This window comes from Harmonia axyridis, chromosome 4 (genome assembly GCF_914767665.1).
Source record: "Harmonia axyridis chromosome 4, icHarAxyr1.1, whole genome shotgun sequence".
NCBI classification, from domain to species: Eukaryota; Metazoa; Arthropoda; class Insecta; order Coleoptera; family Coccinellidae; genus Harmonia; species Harmonia axyridis.
In genome coordinates, this window is record NC_059504.1 from 142,587 (window position 1) to 164,227 (window position 21,641).

At 34.2% G+C, this 21,641-nt stretch overlaps 1 protein-coding gene across 6 annotated transcripts in view; it reads left to right on the forward strand.

The window, feature by feature from the left end:
* The window catches only part of LOC123677443 (uncharacterized protein C18B11.02c-like), an 83,890-nt gene extending 62,314 nt beyond the window's left edge, over window positions 1–21,576 (forward strand). For all 6 annotated transcript variants that reach the window (XM_045613953.1, XM_045613952.1, XM_045613954.1 and 3 more), the window contains 8 exons: window positions 4,776–4,863; window positions 10,184–10,406; window positions 11,776–11,863; window positions 12,075–12,295; window positions 12,379–12,569; window positions 13,199–13,423; window positions 17,984–18,276; window positions 19,088–21,576. In XM_045613953.1, the coding sequence (XP_045469909.1) occupies window positions 4,776–4,863; window positions 10,184–10,406; window positions 11,776–11,863; window positions 12,075–12,295; window positions 12,379–12,569; window positions 13,199–13,423; window positions 17,984–18,276; window positions 19,088–19,177 (1,419 nt within the window). In that variant the 3' untranslated portion in view covers window positions 19,178–21,576. The remainder of the gene's footprint in view (window positions 1–4,775; window positions 4,864–10,183; window positions 10,407–11,775; window positions 11,864–12,074; window positions 12,296–12,378; window positions 12,570–13,198; window positions 13,424–17,983; window positions 18,277–19,087) is intronic.
* The last annotated feature ends 65 nt before the right edge of the window (window positions 21,577–21,641 follow it).

The following is a 21,641-nucleotide window of genomic DNA, read 5'->3' on the forward strand; positions in this document are numbered from 1 at the left end:
CGTTCTGCTCGGACACGAGTTGACCAATGCTGATTTCATTGTATATCGTACATTCTTCAATCAATCACAAGGATATTTTTGCTTTTTCGAGCGTTTATTTAATAGAAAACTAAAATCTATAAAGGTCATATGAACATGTCACAATAAACCAAAATGATCTTAGCACGGTCATTTTTGTAATTGTTCAATTTCGACAAACCAGATAATTTCAAATTGATAGGAACGATATACTTGAAAGCAGCTCTTCAAATTAGCAATATCTTGATATTTTGTCACACACCTTGTCCCACAAATTCCCTCACTCAGATAGGTGTTTACCTAAGTTCTGTAAATTTGTGCAGCTTCTTCAATTTGTGTTACAGAACGTACTGATTAAGATTACTGCCTCAATAAGTACATTCTGTACCGCATGTCTCACAATAATTATGTAAGAAACTCAGCTCGTGGGTTCTGAAAGAGTATCTTTTGTATAGAAAGGAGCAAATTCCTCAAATATTTTTGCTTACGTTGAATTCCTTCAGAGGAATTTCTTATTTCTGAGCTGACGTTGCTGAATTATCGCCTACATAATTTAATTATAATGCCTAGAAGAATGATGTGTACACTGCCTCTTGGAAAAATTTCAGATTTGAAAATTCTAGCCTCAATTAAATGATATTGGTTTTGCCAATCAGATTGTAATTCAATATAAAAATGGGTCCAATCAATTTGCAATGATTCCCTTTGTATTTGTTTCATGTTTTCTGATTGATATACCTCATCAACAATTTTCAAGTATATTATTCAGACAATAGTATTTTAAATACTGCAGCATCCCCGTTAATGTTCGAATATGTGAAAATTTCGAGCATTTTCTGAGCTTAAAAAGAACCATACCATTTTACAACATCGAATTCTGGCTTTCCTCCGTTAATCAAACTAGCCAACTAAGTATCTTCATATCTCAAAGTTCTTTCCAGCTGTCTCGGGACGGCCCAGAATCCGTGAGAATAATTAGTTGGGTCATTTCCGTGTTAGTTAAGACCGCATTGTCTTATAATTAATTCAAACACAATAACCGCCATCTTGCGTCTGTCATGTCCTTCAAGATGAAATATCCAGATGTGGAGGTTTCTTGTCCTTTCACGATTAACCGTTATTATTAAGGAGATGGGATGTCTAGGGAAATGTGTATCATATCCGATGTTCTGCTTTAATCTAGTTCACGTTTAATACTTTATGAAGGCCCGTTTGATATATAGCTCTATGTAGGATCAACAGCAGTAGTGTCAATACACAGGGAAGCTGGCTGATGGTTTAATGTATCGCTTACTGCTTGTCGAACGATTCATGGAGAATCATATTAATGTTCGTTTAGATAAGTAAGGATTTATTAATTTCACATACAATTGACTAAAGGAATAAAAAATATAGGTTTCAATTGAATATGTTGAGTTTTGATGAATTTGAGTTATCCCAGTTTATGATCCATAAACTCCCTCAATTTTTTTTGGTCTAAACCCTAAACAGTCTTATAATACTACGTATTTGGCATAATCGAGAATGAAGAAGGTTTTTTCGAAAAAACTTTTTCTGCAGTAATATAGACAAAAATGTGATTCCTCGTCGATACTATTTTTCAAAGGAATTCCATTAACTCATGAACCGTTGAGTTTTTATCCAAGTTATGGCATATTGCTGAAATTGTCATCAAATAAGCTATCTAATGATGGAATAATATACTGGGATTGCCTCTCGAAATAAGAAATTAGTAGACTCTTTTCGGTATAACCGCAATTTTTAAACATCTGTAAATATTTAAGGATGAAAGATCATTTGACTCAAACCCCAACATCTAAAATTTTCAGCACAAAATTATGATTTGTTTAATATAAACGTCTAATAGGCTATCACGGTTAGTCACCCTGTACACTCGTATTTTGTTAGTTTAAAAATCAGAACATAGAAGAGAGGCTTTTGTTAATTCAAAATTGAATGCGATTCAAATCGAATTCAGATCAGCTAACTTATCATCATTTCAATCCTGGTCGTCAAGAGAGATTGTGCCATACTTTCTCATATAGCAGATTTCCTAATCAAAATTCCGACATGCACTGATGTGGCCAGAGAAACAGGCATCTCCAGCCACCGCAATAACCATTATTATTATTATGGGACGTCTTGGGAAATATATATTTATCAAGCAGAGCCAACCCGGATCCCATCTATTTTTCATAGAAAGCAAGGGGCAGAGTTCTTTGGGAGTTGGATCACGTGGTTGGAAGAAATCTGTGCCGAGAAAGCCACCCCTGGAACGTACTGAACCCTGATGAAAAATAAACTCATAATTGTATTATCTCGGGGAAATATACAGGTAGTATCATTTCACAAACCGCAATATCGGCAACGAGGGAAAAAAAACAGTTACAGCATCCATTATTATATTTTAAACATTGCTTTCATGTGCTGGCTCAGTAATGAAGCTGTTAAAATTTTACGAAACGACTCTTAAAAACTAAATTTTTCATTCAGGGACGAATGTTTCAGGTTGCATCAATTTGAGTATGGCAAGACCGTAATAATTAATTTTCATCTATATTCTCCTTTTTTTTTTCCACACCTCAATTAGCCCTTTTATGTGTAACCTTCTATTTGTTTGTACGAAATACAGAAATATTGGATATACCAGAGGTTTCGTTGATATTGTCTTTCTCACGAAATATTCGATGCAAAAAAATCTTTATTGATATAATTCCAAGCAATTTGAACATAAAGGTACAACTTCCGAAACTTTCCTTATTGTTGTTCCTCTTTATATATTTCGATAACTTTTCCAAAAACATTTTGTTGAAAAATTTTAAAATTGTGAAGGACCATTCAGAAATAACATAACCAGTTGTTTAGACATTGTAACCAACTTGTCGATATTTCTTTTCATACAAGGTGATTCAGAAGTCGAGATTATAACTTATCAAGTGACAATTCTAGTTAAAATAACAAGTCCTCTCACGTAAAATTTTGTTGTGTCTCTGAAGTGATTCAAGATAGAAAAAAATATTACTTGAGAGAACTCGTTATTTCAACTAGAACTATCATGACCTGTACTTCCGAATTACCCTTTATATGTACTTAGTTCAGTTGAATAGATCCATATACTCCTATTTTACCTTAGCTAGTTTACAAATAGGTCTTTTGGAGTACATACTTCCAGAAATCTACAATTCAAATGAGATCCTATATCCATATATCGATTTAGCAAGCAAGTCTTGGGGGACACCATGCAATTTTACAGTCTTCTTTAGCACACTTGAATGATGAACATTATGCTCAAAAGATATAGAGTTGCTGCAACACAAATAACGATACAGTAATCCATCTCTAAACTTTTCCTGCTACAGCAGTCTGATCTTTCACACAATTCACGACGTTTCTTGATTTATGCAGCTACAAAAGTTTCGAAAATATGTCAGAGGCACATATGCCGCATAAATCTACACTTTATACGTACAGTTGGTCCAATAGTCGTTTAAGAATTCAAATGATCATGATAAATGTACACGCTGTGTTAACCAAGAATCATTTATATCTTTTTGAAATATAACTTTTCAGTTTGTGATTGAATATTTATGCAGTTTGTTATTAATTTATATTAGGTAATGTGGATTTTTAGCGGACAATATTTCTGGTACTTTTGTCCTGTTTGTGTTCCGGTGTAAATAAATAAATATTTACGTGTGGAACATATTGTTATAACATAGGGGAAGAATAGTTGCCCTGTATTTCAACTGGTTCATTTGTTTTATATGTCAACTGGCATGATTTGAATATACATATGCATCTATAAATATTTATTTTCACCCATTTTGATCTCGCATATTAAAGTCATATGTCACAGACATTCAACGGAATTTTCAGAAAAATCTTAATTTCTCCTTTGATAAAAAAACTGGAGTTTTATATAATTCCTGTTTTTGATGCCTTTACGGAGATAAGAATTCAGCAGAATATGTCAAATACTACTTGAGTTATCGAATTTTTCCTAAAGTAACGTATTCACTTTTCCTGATCATTCTTAGGGAACTATCGGACCAGCCTGTATCTGCAACGCGGATGGTTGCAATGATTTGCGGCAAATCGGTGTTCAAAGGACTCCTATCCCGAATATCTGAACAGTTCCCTCAGCAGCGCATTAAAATTAATTCAACATATATTCCAACATGATGGATGCATAAATAATTCGAAGTGTGGGTGGATGATTTACGAAACTCTGAGGTATCTATTGATGTTCTGATATTTGCTGGAGCTTGAGTGAAATGCACAGGTTGCGATGTTTGAGCGTTGCACTTAATGAACCTTGTTGAATGGATATTTATTACGATTAAATTTACGCAACGTTTACTCTGCGAGGTTGCCGAATGGCTGCAATTCTCGGATCACTTCTTGGCAGTTTCAGCTATGAATTTAGGAAGGAATACTGAATTTAGTCGATCAAATGTATATGTATAACCTACAGAGACAATTTATTACGAAATATCAAGAACTTAAAAAAAAACTTGTCTATTCATGATGTTCCTAAATTGGAGGTACAAACGAAAATGAGAAATTTCTCCCATCAACATTGTCCTGCAAACGATTTGAAATTGGATTTTTCAGAGTTTTTTTCATAGCATCTACATTTCACAAGATTTCACTGAAATTTGGCAAAGGTATATATATTCCAAGGAATTTCTGTACCTCCAAACCCCCTATTTTCAATTCTTTCAATACTCTATACTTAACTTGATTTTTTTTTACAGGCAAAACTAGAGACAAAAGCTCTGAAAGCCAAAAGACCAGGATTCACAGATGACCGTTACGACGAAACATCTTATTACATTGAAAATGGTGAGTTCTTGTAAACATCTCTAAGCCCACGTACCCATTCAAGTCATAATTTAATTGAACCCGAAAAACCTGAAAGTGTTTGTTTGAATAACGCCAATGAAATACCGACTGTATTCGAAGCATACATAATCAACATCAAAAACTATTGACGAGCTTGAAGTAAACATCGGACCTTTATAGCTTACACATTCGAGAGAGCAAACACACAAGTGCCGGAAATTGACCTTTCAAGATTAATCCAACAGATCCCTAAATTAGTTTTCGGAGATCATTGGTTCCTCTAATCGGATTAACTAGATCTGTACTACCTAATCCGGTAAGCTTCCATATCACTTATCATTATTTCATATCCGAACCCAATGCCGAATCCGTCATGTTTTGAATTCGTTCACTCTCTCTCGAAGGTTTGGGGATGGAGAGAAATCGGAAAAGTCCAATAATTCGATTTCTTAGGGCTGCACCTCGGTTCCCTAACTGAATAATATCATCGATTCAATCTACATTTGTGTTTACTTTTCTCATTCTGTTTTTTTGGGGTGAATTTGTATTGGAGAAAAAATCCATTTATCGTATTTTTGAAAAGAAACGACTGCTATGCATTGCTCAGAGAGAAACTTTGATATCAACGGTACATCCCATGACTTTTTCATCATTTTTGGTACTCTGGCACACAAAATTCTTTTTGCAATTTCAGCAAATGTGAAAATTACAGTACAAACACAAACACAATATCCATTAAAAAAAAAATGAAAATCTGCGTATTATTCCTTCCTAAAACTAAAAATCATTCTTGAAATGAAAAAAACACTGATAATAATAATAGCAAATACAAAAATTACTTTCTCTGATTCTGTGGCAAATCCGTTCATTTATCATTCCTTGTAAAGCAAAAACATGATTTCATGGTTTACTATATTGAATAATAGAGGCTCCACCCCTCGGAAAAATGATTTTGGAGGTATTTTGTCGTCGAGTGTTCTCGGCTCAGAGAAAGAAAGGAAAAAAACTAAAATTATCGAAAAATGGCGAAAAGATCAAACCAACTAACGCGAATATTCCCGTTTCGCGATTTTTCGGGATCGCCTTGCTATAAACAGATAAAGTTTGAAGAAATTTCTGACGAACTTCCAGATTCACGCCAACGTGAACGACCAATAGGAAAAAAGTCCGATATCCGTCGCGTAGGAACGACCACGGCAATTGACGTTTCTAGAATATTCCGAATCGCCGATTGAACAAGAAAGAATGATAAATTCAGTTAATTATATCGATTCAATTACAGGAATTTGATATTTGACTAAAATATCCATACGAAATATGTCCCCATATGATTGTTTTTCGAATTTTAAAAGCTGCAAAATGAAAATACTTGGACTGGGGGCGTACAAGGTCAAACTTCATTCATGCCGTGGTTTCTTTCCATAATTTGGACATTGCAGATGTACAAACAGATAAAAAGGATTATTACAGTTATTTCATGTGTTATTTTCATGAATAATCAACGTTTTCTCGAAAAAATCATGCAAAAATGAGTCATTTCCTAAACATTCTGACGTTACTTTTAAATCTGTGTTCCCCGATATCATCTATCGATGGTTTTCAGAGTATGTACGTCGCGTCTAAGATGTCTAAAAACCATGTGTATGGACTGATTAGCTTTTGTTTTGCCAATTTTGAGCTTAAGCTTCGTTATGTCAACTGTAGGTAGCGCTATCAACAAATTAAGATTCTTGTTATTTATTATTTACGAGGTTTGTGCCATTATGTACCTATATGTATATCTTTCATTATACTTATGATCTATGGAAGTAATTCTTGTGATTGAAATACCAATAAACTCTCTCTCTATTACAAATATTTGAATTCATTCCAGTAAACGTTTCGTGTTTTGTTTCACGACTTTGCACGATCATACTCGGTTACACATCGCTTTTGATTGGTCAGAATCGGGTTTTAATTAATGTATCCAATCAAAATCAACGGAAATGACAAGTATGACATTGCGGCGCCGCCACGAACTAAAACTAATATTTTCAATTTGGTCGAATGTCATTCCATTCAAAAATTGACGTGTAGTGCATTCACCATGTTTTTAGACATCTTAGTGTAAACGAAATGATTGACAGGTTGAATTCAAACTACGCCCACCTTAGGAGAGATAGCTTTTTTCTCTGGCTATTAATTTGCCTAACATTTTGAAGAAAATAATCTCAAACAATTAGATTGCATTCACTACTAAATAATTCGCGATTAAATAAATGTTATCCAGTCAACGTTTATTTATATATGACAAATTGTGACAGATAACAGTTGTGCTCATTCTGAATATTTGTGATCTATGAACATAGATTCTATTACTTGGTTCATTTAGAAGTTACAAGTATTTGAAATAATTTAATTTCAATCTCGAACTACGAACTGAAAATCACATGGTTCCAAATCAATCCATAAACTAGACTAGATCATCACCACTATTATATCAACATGATCGTAACCGTAATCCATTCGAAATATCCGAATATAATTGAATATGAAACTGATGCTCATCATAGCCGTTGGTGATGTTTCATCATTTCAGACCATTTATATTTCCATTGCGCTAATGCAAATGGAAGAAACACGATATTGGATATTCCGATTCGACCGAGCGGCACAACTAGTCCAATTTCATAGAGAGAGATCCATCACTAATTGCATTTCTTGTGCTGGCGAGTGGAATCCTAGCGGCTGGCTTTCACCGAATCGGAACAAATAAACAGACAGATTATGCGATTTATGTCTGTGAATATTTCTAGATGGGTCTGTTTTTTCATGTCGACATATTGATTTGATGGATATGGACATTTAACAGAATTCTTTTTTCTTATATATCATCGAATAGATATTCGTGTTCCTCTCTTGATCTAGCAAGTGCAAAATTGAATCAGAATCAGTGAAGTTCATCGATTTCTACCAACACGTTCGAACCAATCTCTGATTTCCTCCCTATAAATGTAATTATGTTTGTTCGGACCCAGATAAAACCTCTATTGAAATCTATTCTGAGCTTGCCCTTCCATTCTCCGATGCAATCTCTCATTCCTTGTACCTCCGTTAACCTCACTCTCTGGACAATAGTCCTTTCCCAATCGATTTTGTCACTTCTCCACTCTATCTTGATTTGCCGTTAACTAACCAAACAAGTATTGGGAAGAGATTAACTTCATTTAATGTATTTGCACTTTCTTCGTAATTCACTGTGGAAACATAAATAATTTCATTGTTTTTACACCCTTTAATCCGATGGTTAAGTAATTATATACCAAATGGCGGATGTGCCAGTTTAAATTATTTTCTGGTTTCTTTTCAAAAAGTTTTCTTTATAACTCTGTACTATCAGGAACCTGCACTGGATTGCCAATGTTTTTATGGTGATTGAATGAATGGTTCAGTAGTACAGAAAGAACAATCAATCATCCTTTTTATATACAGGGTGTTCCTAAAAAGGAGACGAATGAAAACGAGATTTTTCGGATAATTTTAAGAATTAAATAAAAAAGCAATAAACATGGATTACAAATCCATTCAAGATACAGGATGTTTCTTGTAGTGCTAGTGTTTTTGTCAGTGGCGACGTCACCTTTCAAAAACAGGGGTGGCCAAGAGGGGGCCAGATTTTTTTTGGGGGTCCAAAGTAAAGCGAAACTTATGTCCTGCTAATTTTTTTTAGCCTTAGTATGTCACATTTTAGGGGGGGGAGGGCATGCCCCCTTGACCCTGAGTCACCACTGGTTTTTGTGATGATTATTTATGGAATCTTCATGAATCCTTGCTACAGATCAGAAAAATAAGCATAAATAGTTATTTATTCATTATCCCTCATTAACTATATTTTCATTATAACTTGCATTCTCTCATTTTCGTTTGTAACTCCAATTCAGGAAATTATTTACTATTAATACATTAATTTATATATTCAATTAATTCAATTATTACATTGTAATTCCCATAGTGATTTACATGGTCGAAATGTGGAAATTTATCAAATTTTATATTCAATTCATAACGGAGTTGGAGACTTCCTCAACATAATTTCATTCACGTTATGACAATGCCAACTTGTCTCGTTTAAATTTGAATCCCGAATTCCCGAGAATGAAAAACTCTAGAGTGGAAAGTTGAAAACATTCGTTGAGATTGTTGGCACGTCGTAATATTAAATTATTCGGCTGATCGCCCTAACGAAATAGGCCCTCACAATAAAACTCCGAATTTCTGGCCTGAAATTTAATTAATGAAAAAGACATATCAGAAACGGCGGTCACAAAGGAAATTCCGAATAACTGGTGACAAAAAAGGAAGAGTGCACTGAGGCTGAAATGGAGGTCGAATGGCGCATGATTAAGCTTAATTACTCGCTTCAATCTGATGAAAGAAGGGCCGAATTAAATTGTCTTTCGATGTGGAGACTTTGTCGGCACCAAGTTGGAACATCGGGGGATAGAAGTTTCACGTTCTATGGAATTACTCGCTGGTCTCCAGTATTTTCCGATTGCGGGTTGGTTAATTTTATTCGAGGCAGGAGCAATTGCTCATATATGTATTCCTCTGATGAGAAGTAGTTCATATGTCTTTAATGCACCACCTAGGGTGGGAAAAAGTGTTGCAAAATGGCGAATGCGACATTTTCTATTAAATAGCGCATTCTCCATTTTGCAGCGTGGATCTTTCATAATTGTACAATTTTACATAAAGTTCTGAGTACTCGAATAAAAAATAGTGAAAATCAAATGTCGCTCTAAATTTTTAGCTACAATTTCCAGGTTTTCACTCTTAATCCAATCCCCTTCCGAAAAAATCCAATTTTCTCCATCTCTATGATATTCGAATCAATTAGAAGCGCTGAAGTTCGTTTGAACATCGGAACTTTCCTCAACTTTTAATGAGTGTTATTGATGAATACCGACTCTAATTAGTGTTGAATTGATGAATTTCCAATCTACCCGATGTAGGAGGGTAGATTAGGGTTCAATAACTCTATTGGATTCTCGATTCAACAGTTTCATTTTACGTAGATGATAGATAGAGAAGAGCTGTATCAGATCCATCAATATTAATTTCATGTTTTTGATTACTTCGACATAATGTCTGTAGTTTTGAATTTTGGACAGAAAATGGTCTCGAATTTTAGGTTAGAATCATGTATCGATTGAAAAATTTGTAATGAAGAGTAAGATATCTCAGATTTAGCTTCCTCTAATTTTCCATATCTGTGAAATGACAAATTCAAGCGTTGAGCTCTTCTAACGGATAATAATTGAAAGTTTTCATCCCGTTCCAGGTTTACGTAAAGTCTACCCCTATTATTTCACATTTACGACCTTCACCAAGGGCAGATGGGTAGGGGAGAAGATTCTTGACGTATTCGCAAGAGAGTTCAGGGCACATCCTGCCGAGGAATATGAGAGGTGTATACAAGCAGGCACGCTGACTGTCAACTATAAGAAAGTCTCGACCGACTACAAGTTGAAACACAATGATCTGCTCGCTAATATTGTTCACAGGTAAGACGCTGAAAAGAATACATTCTAGTGTTAGTGACATTTCATTCAAATAAAATCACATAAGTCGGCATTTGAGAAGAAGAAACTGTTTTATTCTCCCAATTAAGTACCAATATAAAGCTCAGATTGGTAGATTTGTTCAAAATCGTCCAATTATTCTGCCGAATTTCCTTCGATTCGCTTCCATTACGTCTGAAACGTGAACTGCGAAAATCTCAAGAGGATCAGGAATTTACTCCCTCGAACGATCCCAAAGATTCATTATTGAAATTAATAAAGCAAAGCCGTCTATCTGTGATTCCCCAAAGGGGGCTTTCACTCGGAAAATCGGGAATAGACCCATGAAATTTAGTACGAAAACATTGGCAAATTCCTCACGGTTCCGGGTCATTTCATTTTCTATGCCAACTCGACGTAATTAATTGATTTGAAAAATAATAATAATACAATAGACTTCACGAAACGTTGAACAGAAGATAGATGACAAAATCATAAAAATCAATTGACAAAATGAATAGATAACCCTTAGAGTATAGATAGAAGGAACGGAAAGTAGGCGTGGAGAATCCTGATTTGATTGTTGAATGCTTTTGCAGGAATCCTTTTCTCATAACTTCACAATAGCTGAATTATTGAACTGAGGAAAACATTGAAACTTTTGAAACACGAAAGAATTGTTATGAAAATTCCCATTGTAAACTATTTTGAGCATGAATTGATAATTTCGAAATTAATCAAATTATGTTACGAATGTTAGATCAAAACAAATGCAAACAAGGCGATTTCCGTTCATCTTATTAATGTTCTAAGAGATAACCAAACTTTGAGGAGGAATAATATAACTTCTTCCCAAAATATTAACAGGTTACCTTCGATCATATTTCCAAAATTACTCTACCAATCTTCTCAATACAGGAGAAACTTGAATCTCGAGTTGCAGAAAATGGGGCTGTTCCTAAACAATTACTTTCGAGTTATTTGATGCTTACGAATACGAGTTCTTCCCCCAATTCTGCAGACGGCAATTTGAAATATCAGATAGGCTTTCGACATATTGAGCCAGCTCTCTGATGTCTGGAGAATATTAATCCAGATATGAGCTCAGACTCAACCCCCTGCTAATCATTGATTCAGCATAGCTGCACGATACATTTGAACCAATTACTATATTCTTCCTTTCTCTGTTTGCCAAGAAGTCGTGTTCTGAATATTCGAAAAGGAAGAGATACTCAGAAAGTGGTTGCAGTATCAGAACAGCTGAAAATTTGGATTTTTTGAATTCTTTAATCGGAAAATCAATTAATATAAATGAGAATCAATTATTATTCAATGACGGAATAAATCATTAGATTCACTTTTTTCTTTCAAGACATGAGGTGCCAGTTACAAGTCAACCAGTCACGATAGTTCATATGGATGAAGATTTAGTGGTGGTCAATAAACCAGCTTCTATTCCTGTAAGTGTTATTTCCATATCATCAATATGCACGTAATCATTGAATTATGATTAAGATTTTTAGAAAGGAGTGTAGCAGAAAACTAGATCATGCAGAAAATCTACATAGTATTTCTAAATATCACAATTATATTCCAAATGAAAAATTTATCAAAACTTTTGAATTTCGTGTTAGCCCCAATGATCATTCGTAAATTATGAATTCCTCCTAGGTCCATCCGTGTGGGAGATACAGACACAATACAGTCGTGTTTATCCTTGCCAAAGAATTCAATTTGAAAAACCTCAGGACAATCCATCGACTGGACAGGCTAACCAGTGGCCTCTTGATGTTTGGACGTTCTCCAAAAAAAGCCAGAGAGATGGAACATCAGATACGCAACAGGCTGGTCCAGAAGGAGTATGTCTGTAAGGTTGAAGGGGAATTCCCAGAGTGAGTATCCTATAAAATCAATCCTACTCGAATATATCGGTAGGAAGTTTACTACTACTTTCGATTTTTTTTTCTATTTTCAGTGGAATGATTGAATGCAGCGAGCCAATCGAGGTTATCAGTTACAAAATCGGTGTTTGTAAAGTTTCACCGAATGGAAAAACTTGCAGTACTTTCTTCCAACGGTTAGGATTCGATGGGGAAAATAGTATTATTTTATGTAGGCCAAAAACTGGAAGGATGCATCAGATTCGTGTGCATCTTCAGTATTTAGGTGAGTACTATCCAATTTTTAACTTTTGAACAGTCAAGGTTCAATTTGGAGAAGGAATGTTTGCTATTTTGTCGAAGATTTGACAGTTATTGGTCGTCGAAATATCAAAATTTATAGTATAGCCTTTTTAATGATACTTATCATTCCAAATCATCAAAATATTTTTCAAAAGCATTTTCAGAAATCAACTTCAGTAGTCGTTGCGATTTTTTTTGTGTCTTCTATCGAGTGAAAACGGTTGATTCAAAGTGGCAATTTGACTTTTGAAAAGAGAAAAAAGGAGACCAAAGCCATATCAGGACAATACGCTGGCCATTTCATTTTTTGAATTATTGATCAGAAATTGGACTTGTGCGTTGTCTTACTGGAAAAGCCTAAATTATTTCTTAGATCTGACTGAATTGTTGAAAGTCAGAACACATTACTCCTTAAACTCTCCAACTATTTCCATAAATACCATGCAGTTAAGCAAACAGCCCTCGTCTTGAAAGTTCAGATATCGCCTATAAAGAAATATCAAAATTCATAGTTTGTCGTCGACCGATACGGCAAAAGAAAAAAAGAGGAGCTTTCGGTCTTTTAACCTCGCCAAGGGCCAATTGTAGATTGAAGCGGTATTTTCTTTGCAGGATATCCGATCGTGAACGATCCGTTGTACAACCACAGTGTGTTCGGTCCTTTGAAAGGAAAAGGGGGTGATCTGGGCGGCAAAACGGACGAGGAGTTGATTCAGGATCTCATTCATATTCACAATGCAGAAAACTGGTTGGGAATGGACGGGGACAGCGATTTGTCGATGTTCAATACGCGGAAGGAGCTGGACGAGAATTTGGTGGGACCGATTTCGCCCAAAGGTAAGATCATTAAGGGTTTACCATCCACAAATACCCCCTATTTTATTTTCATCGAATTTCGTTGAAAATTGGGAAATACGTGTGAAATGTTTTTATTGCTTACGTATGATAACATTATTGGATTGATCCGGTCTTCTTCTTTTTGAATTTGAATGACAGCTATTCTATTTACACGTTTATTTCTATAATTGTTTCGCTACACACTAGCTTATTCACGTTTTACATTTTGAACAACTGAATTTTTTAAAATAAAACTATCGCTTATGCAGGGTGTTCCTAAATTGGAGGAACAAAGGAAGAATGATAGATAAAACAATAGGGAAATTTTGACGTGCTTCTTTATCTTATTTTACCAAACATTCACGATTTATAATTTTGTATAACCATGGTTGTGAGATATTTCTTACACGTTCTGCCATACCTTGTAGAACAAAATTGTGCGGGAATATCCAAGTTTCACACTGACTTCAAGGTTAACTTCATTATTATATGTTGTACTTGGAACTCTACTATCACGGATTCATCTATTGTCTGTCAAATTAGTGATACAACCAATATTCTTCAATGCAGAAATCACTAAACGATTTTTATGGAAATATTCCATTAATTTCGATAAAAATTGAAGAATTGAAGAAAATAATATATGATACTCATAATCCGTCATGAATATGGTTATTTCTGAAGGACGTGTCCATTTTGCCGGTTTGGTCGATGCCGGTTTCGCCATTTCATGCCAATTTGAATATTTATCCCTATGTCACTCCGAAATATTCCCAACACGTCCTAGTGTGAATTTTCATCGAAGTGACATATTGTCTCGTCACGTTTTACATAATATTATCTTAAATCTGAGTGCAAGGGTTCAGTCTAGGGACGACAACCTTTGTCATGTTGGCAAGCACGTTTTATTATTCTTCAGACTAGGTGTTTGTTTGGAAGTGGGGGTTAACACATCCGATATTTACTAATCCCTTGTTGGAATCAGATTAAAGCTGCTTTGAAACAAGTTAAAATCCCATTCGGATTGAGTGGAGTTTTCCAATAGGAATTATATAATTTGGAATGGTTATAATGGCAACACTGGGTTTATTTTTTGACATTTCTTACGTCATTTATGTTTAGAAGGTTATGTCATTCAAACAGAGAAAGAAACTGTCTTCAATAAAGTTAAGAAATTGTTGAATTGTTTCATGAAAATACTGAAATAAATTTAAAAAGAAAACATGAACGACATTATTTAGTTAATCGAATCACAATTTGGCTTTTCCTGATGGTAACTAGAGAAAAGTTGAGAAATTTCTTCTCAAACATTTTTTTTTTTTAAATGATCCGAGTACAGTAGAACCTCGATCATCCGGCCTAATGGAGGGGAAACGGTTCCCGGATAATCGAAAAACACGGACAATCGAAATTCCTCAAAATACGCACAACAACTATGAAAATTAGAGAAATGTATGGGGTTCAATTATTTATTAAGCAACAAAATCAATAGAATCATAATATCATATAAAAATATACAAATGAAAAACAAATCATTGCATTGGTACCTATAATACATCGAATGTATATATTTTAGTTGAAAAAGTATGTAATTTTTGTCTGTCTTTTTTCATTATTCATCTTGAGACAAATGTGAGCCCGAATTTTCCTCAAGTGGAGGACATCAATATAATCCGTATCATTTTCCTGCTCTAAATAGTGCATCAGACCATTTGCAAATCTCAACGCGTCTTCGGAAGAAAGAGTGTTTCTCTAATTCTGTGGTTATTCCGTTCATTCTTCCACATCTTGTAGAAGAAAATCGTGCGGGAATATATCAGAAACGCACAGTTTTCATGGTTATATTTTATTATTATATGTTGGTACTCCGAACTTTCCGCCACGGATTTATCTATCGATTCATCAATTTGCCTTAAAGAAATCAGTTCTGCCAACCAACATTTTTCAATGCAAAAATCACTAAAAGATATTTATGGAAATATTTCATTAATTTCAATAAAAATGCAATGAATTAGAGAAAATAGTGTATAATACTCGTACAGAAGGCTCATTCTACCGCTCGTCCATTCAAAAACTTGCCACTCCGTGGCTCGTTTTTTAATTTTGAACACGTGGAAGAATATCAATGCCTTCTGCACTTGAATTATGAATAACTATTTCTTGCGTGGAAAATTCTTCAACACTTTAATCGTCTGTATCCATACAGTGGTTAGGTTGGGAAAATTTTGATGCGATTTCTGAATCATCCAGTATCAGATAACCGGGTTCATTCAAATCCGAATTTAGCCATTCCTCAACATCATCGACTGAAACATTTTCGAATTATACCAAATTATTACTATTGCGCATGCGTAATGAATTGAATCCCGGATAATCGAGTGGATGTCTGCTCGTGGGAACGGATGAGTGAAAATGTCGACGAGCACGGATTACAGAGTAAAACGGATAATAGGAGAACGGATAATCGAGGTTTCACTGTAATAAGCCATTTTCGTTTTTACCTACAATTCAAGAACACCCTGTGTCTACATTTTATGTATTACGGGATTTTAATCTGTATAATTGGACATCGAAGACGATATACAAATACCTTTTGAATTCATACTTAAGAATGAAATTAGTATTATTATTTTTATTAGTTTGATTATCATTTGCATTTATGTTCGTAAAAAATTATTGGAAGATCGAAGACCTCTCAGCAAAATAGCAATCAAAGACTGACCATATCCCTAGCATTATCTCCCAATCAGACCGGAAGGACTCGGCCACCCTATATACGTTGCTAATAGTTTGTTAATATTCATTTAGCAACACGCCACGATAATCCAAAATTAACAGCCCCCTGCTAATGCGTCTCTGATGAAATGGGACATAACCGTCGAATATCGGATTCAGAAAACGCACTCAATTAGGGGCCAAACGTGGAATAAAATCGCATTAGACGGGGCGCCAATGAGTTTGGCGCCACACCAGACCGCGTATGGCCTCCCATTACTCTATTCTCTCGTCTAATCCGTTACAAAATGCACTTCCTACTTTTTACACGTTTATTCCATCAGCTCTCCATTGTGTGTTATTACGTCGTGCTGAAATCTTTGCGGCTCTCCGGCCTTCTTCGATTCTGGGGGTTTTTCTCAATCTGTGTCCATGGCAATTCGAGTGCCGGCAGAACTGTTATGTATGGCTAGAAGATCGAATCGGATACCTAAACCTCAAGTAAAAGTGCACTGGGTGATTTAGCGACGTGATATCGTTGCAGAAAATTGAAAGAAAAAGTCTAGTCTTCAATGGGGTGGTTGACTGTAAAAAAACAGAAAAACGCTGACAACGATTGGAAAATATTTGTTTTTTTTTTTTCAAATAATACAATATATAAAATAATCTCCTGAATAAAAACATTTTCATGAATAGTGACGTATCATTCGTTCATTGAAATATCTATTCATCATTTGGAAACAAAAAATATCCTTTCAGGTGTAGAGTTGAATTTTAATAAAAATAATTTTTTCAGTGGTTTATATCTTCGCACAAAATTTCAGGAGGATAATATCGAACACTTTTTTTTCTCGATCTTCTAATGGAACTACTCTAACGAAATTTATCTTGTTAACAAGCTCTCTTTCATATCTCAAATGTAGGCTGAAATTTCTCTAGTTCTATAATTTCGAAAGTAACAAAGTTTTCCTGATTATAAAACAACATGTATTGAAAATATTTGAATAGATGAGAGTGTTCGATATAGGAAGTACCTACCCTCGCGTATTTTCAATTAAATCCGCTCTCATAGCTTTTTGTCAGTTTCGGGTAGTTTCCGCTTTATCAAACAAAATAAGTTCAGGAATATGACAAGAGTAATATTACTGCAGAAGGTTGTTTAGTCGGCCGTGAATTATTTCAGTGTTTACAGCTTGCAACCAGCAAAGATTAGTCGCTGCTGATAAAACCACAACTGTTTGTTGATGAAAGTTATACGTAGTAGATTGCGGCCAATCTAGACATGATATACGAAACTGGTTTGCGTGTCTAGAATGTAATGCACATTTTTGTTAGGCGAAGCTTTTTATGATCGACTAATGTTATCTTTCGATCTATGGGATTTTACCGTTCCTTGCATTTCACGACAACCCTTTGTATTATGGAATTGAACAAAATTGAATTTGATTATGGCGTATTTTATTGGGCTTTCAGTCAATAATAATAATCGGTTTTGATAAGTTCTAATCTTCATGGCGCACTGTGTCATTTTGTTTAATTATTTACTTTTAAAAAAATCTGGTATAATTGAAATACACTGAACGTTTCGGTTGGACATTTATACTTTTTTGTAACCTCTGTGTATTTATAAACAATTTAAGAATGTATCTCTAATGGAGTTTAATTATTATATAACGTCGAAAAAACTTTCTAAAATTTCAGCGCTTGATCGTTATAGAGCATCGTGTGAATGGTGGAACATCCTGTATTCAAATTGTTTACTTCATTTTATTTGTAACCATATTCGGAAGTGACATTCGGTTATTATATTTGCATAGGAAGATCGTAAAAGACTTATTTATCCAGTTCCAGATGACCGTTCAACGAGAAACGAATCAGAAGTGACTTCAACCTCGAATCCACGCTGTGAATCAACCTGTGATACTTCATCGTCAATTCCGATATGCAACGAGACTGTGATAATGCCGTCTCTGAGCAAGAGACAAACTGTGGCCACTCAGACTGGTCACGAGGCACCGGACATGATGTTCAACCCTGACAAAATGACGTCGGACGAGCATTGCTATGAATGCAAAGTCCGCTACAGGGATCCCAAACCCCAGGATCTGATCATGTATCTACATGCTTGGTCTTATAAGGTAACGTGTCCCATTTATTTTCATCTTTTATTGGTATTTAACAATTTGAAGATGAATATGATAAACGAGAAAAATTTGAAAAACGAAATACGTCATTATTCATCATACGATAAAGGAAGCGTCAATTGATGCTATAGGGTTGTTTCTCCGTAGAGTATCAGTTCCCAACGCATCGCGAAGAGAACAAACGCATCATTTGACGCTATGATTCTCTACGAGGTAGATTCTTCGTGAAAATGATTATTCGATGAAGAGTAATTTAGTGGAAGAGCTGATGCTTCTTTTCTCTCCATTACGCCTCACCTAAGTGAGCTAGTTAACCTTTAAACGATACGTCGTGAAGAAATTCTAACAGTCAGTGAACCTTGTAGAGCATCAGAGAGACGCGTTTCTTCTCTTCGTGATGCGTCGTGAAGCTTCAACATTTAGGCGATGCGTCTCGAAGATGTTATCTAATCGAAGTTATTTTTCCTAAGAAACTACTTTGTAGCGTCAATTGATGCGTCTTTTATCGCCGGAATGCATCGTTTAAGTCAGCGTTTACCTTCAGACAAAGCATCGCGAAGAGATTATCTAATAGAAAATTCATTTTGCCGAAGAACATGCCTTGTAGAGAATCGGAGCATCAATTGATGCATTTTTTCTCTTGCCTACGCTTAACATTTAGGTTTAGGCGATGCGTCACTAAGAGATTCCCGAATTGAAAAGTTATTTTACCCTGTAACTCTTTGTCTAAGTGCGCGTCAAGCTCAAAAATATTTCGATATGGGAACTTATAACTAAAATTTCATCCTGATGATTTTTTTTTCAGGGTCCGGATTGGGAATACAAAACTCCACTCCCAGAATGGGCCAAAACCGAATGGACCAGCCACTCTGATCACCTCCATCACACCTCATAGCAATCAGTTTTCTACCCTCACACATGATGTTCCCACGAAGGGATTTTCTTTTTTATTTTAGCATAAATTGTAATGTTAACTTGACATAATTCATCACCGACGCATCAAGTTAGTTTAATATTGGACATGTTATCGATTATTTCAAAGGGTTAAAAAATCAGTTTTCACTCTTCTTTTTTGTAATAATTATAAGATAAATTCATTCATTTGATATTAGTTTCTCGTATTTGCACAGTTCATTCGATACAAATATTCTACTTTCATTACGGATACGTTTTTATTTCGAAAGCCTTTTTTTATTGGAATCAAAACGAACAGAGACAAAAGTGAAACAGTTGTGTATGAAATACCAGTTAAAATTGTTGAGACGCGAACCGAAATTAAGTCTCAAGTAGAAAAAATCGAACACGTGCGGCTTAGTAATTGTCATGTAGATAAATATTTGATTTCATGATTCGTCTCAAATTGTAAACCGTGAACAAGAATTCATTGAGTCTTAATTTTTTTCAAAACAACCGATACATTTTCAAATGAAATTACTGGAGAAACAACTTTCATTAAGGAGGTATGAACTGCAAAATTAAGCAGAGTTGAATGCACTTCAACAAAATTGCAGATGAAGTATGTTTATTCGATTATTATTTTATTAAAATCAAAGATTTTTTGAAAAATTAATCCTCTTTAGATTGAAAGCTTTAGACGTCTAATTATGATAAAAATGAAGACATTATCTGGTAATTTTGAATTAAGCAAGTGCCTGAAATTTCTTCAATCACTCGAACAGAAAAGTTTAATGAACAGTAGTAAAATCTATTGAATACTTTTTATTCTTAGACTTCAAGCATGGCTACAAAATTGTCACTCAACTCAGTTTTAATTTTTTGTTCATTACCCGTATATTTTGTCAATTTCTATTATAGTACAATTAAAAATTTTTCTAAATTACTGTTCTCTACAAATTGTTTCACTACATTTTACATTCCTGCATAAAATAAATGAGACCAATATTTTTTTTTTTTTTTTGACAAAGGAAGAGTTGGCTGAGTTTTTGTTTAGTTTCAAATATTTTCAGCTCAGTTAACCTCGGTTTGCAGAGAAAAAACCAAAGCTACATCCAGATTTCGTCCTATTTTACAATTTGGATACCACCATAAGAAAAATAAAGAACACTTTTTTATGGCGATATTCATGAATTGTGACAGTAAATTTCTAGACTAAAATCTATCAATTTCTGGATATCTCTGTGAACAACCCCAAAAAATTACTTTAAAAATACCATAGCGTTACCAATTATCGTTGATAAGGAGTTTGAAAGACTAGATTTTTAGAATATTATATCGATTTTTATGGAAATATATTATTTAAAATTACCTGAAACAATAGATATAATTTTTGTTGAATAGTCTTTTGAAATTCTAACCGTTGACATTTGTAATTAGATATTGATAGTTTGAACTGGTCTGTTCAAACGGTCGACATCTAAGATGTGGTTTAAAAAAATATTATTCGTTATAATAGCAATGTCTGTTTTCTTCCAGTTATATTGTCTCTGAAGTCACATTTTGAATAGAAAAATTTTTTTTTGTCAGTCAGGTTTCTGTTTTCAGATAACGGATTGTTCGAATTTATTGAATGGCTAGATAAGTGGTTTAGGAAATAAGAAAATTAAATTTAAAAAATGTTTTTTGCATGTAAATAATGAATTTGTGATCCCGCTATGAATCGAAATTTCAATGCAGAATCAAAACATGAATTTGTTTCAGATACTTGAAATCTCGTTTTTTTCTGTAAAAAAAATTGCATGTCTAGAGGACAATAAGTTGAAGTTTCGGACATAGACTGTGCTAAAGAATAGTGGGACCTACTTTTTCTGTTTCAGTTCGTTGTAAATTATCTTTATAGTATTATTGGAAATTATCAATAAAAGATTATTGTATAAAAGACAAAATTTCTGAACATATCAGTAGTTTCAGAGATAAAATATGAATTCTGTCTTCATAACACGAAAATGAAAATTTGAAATAAAAATTAACTTGAATGTTTCCATCTTGCTGGAAACTTTTTCATACAATAAGAAATATTTTCGGAAAAATCATCCAAGAAATGCAAAATCTCAAATATATTTTCATAGTTCACAATCACTTATTGGAGAATTGCTAAGGGAAAAGTATCACTAAAGTGATCATGTAATTGTAAAATGATGATTTTTGAAGACAGGAAATATATAGGTAATATTAGTGATTTCTTAAAAGACAATATATTGCATTAAAAATATTTTCTCAATAAGAAACTCCTTTCCTCTATTAGCTAAGCTTTTCTGTAATTTTCTTTCAGCATTTTGAAATGAGTATATAGATTTATAGTTTGTAAATCATTACTACAATAAAAATGTAATACTCAAAGGCTTTTCTTTCTGTAGAAATATGAACTCTAACCTTTTTTCTGTCATGAAAAAAAGAATTTG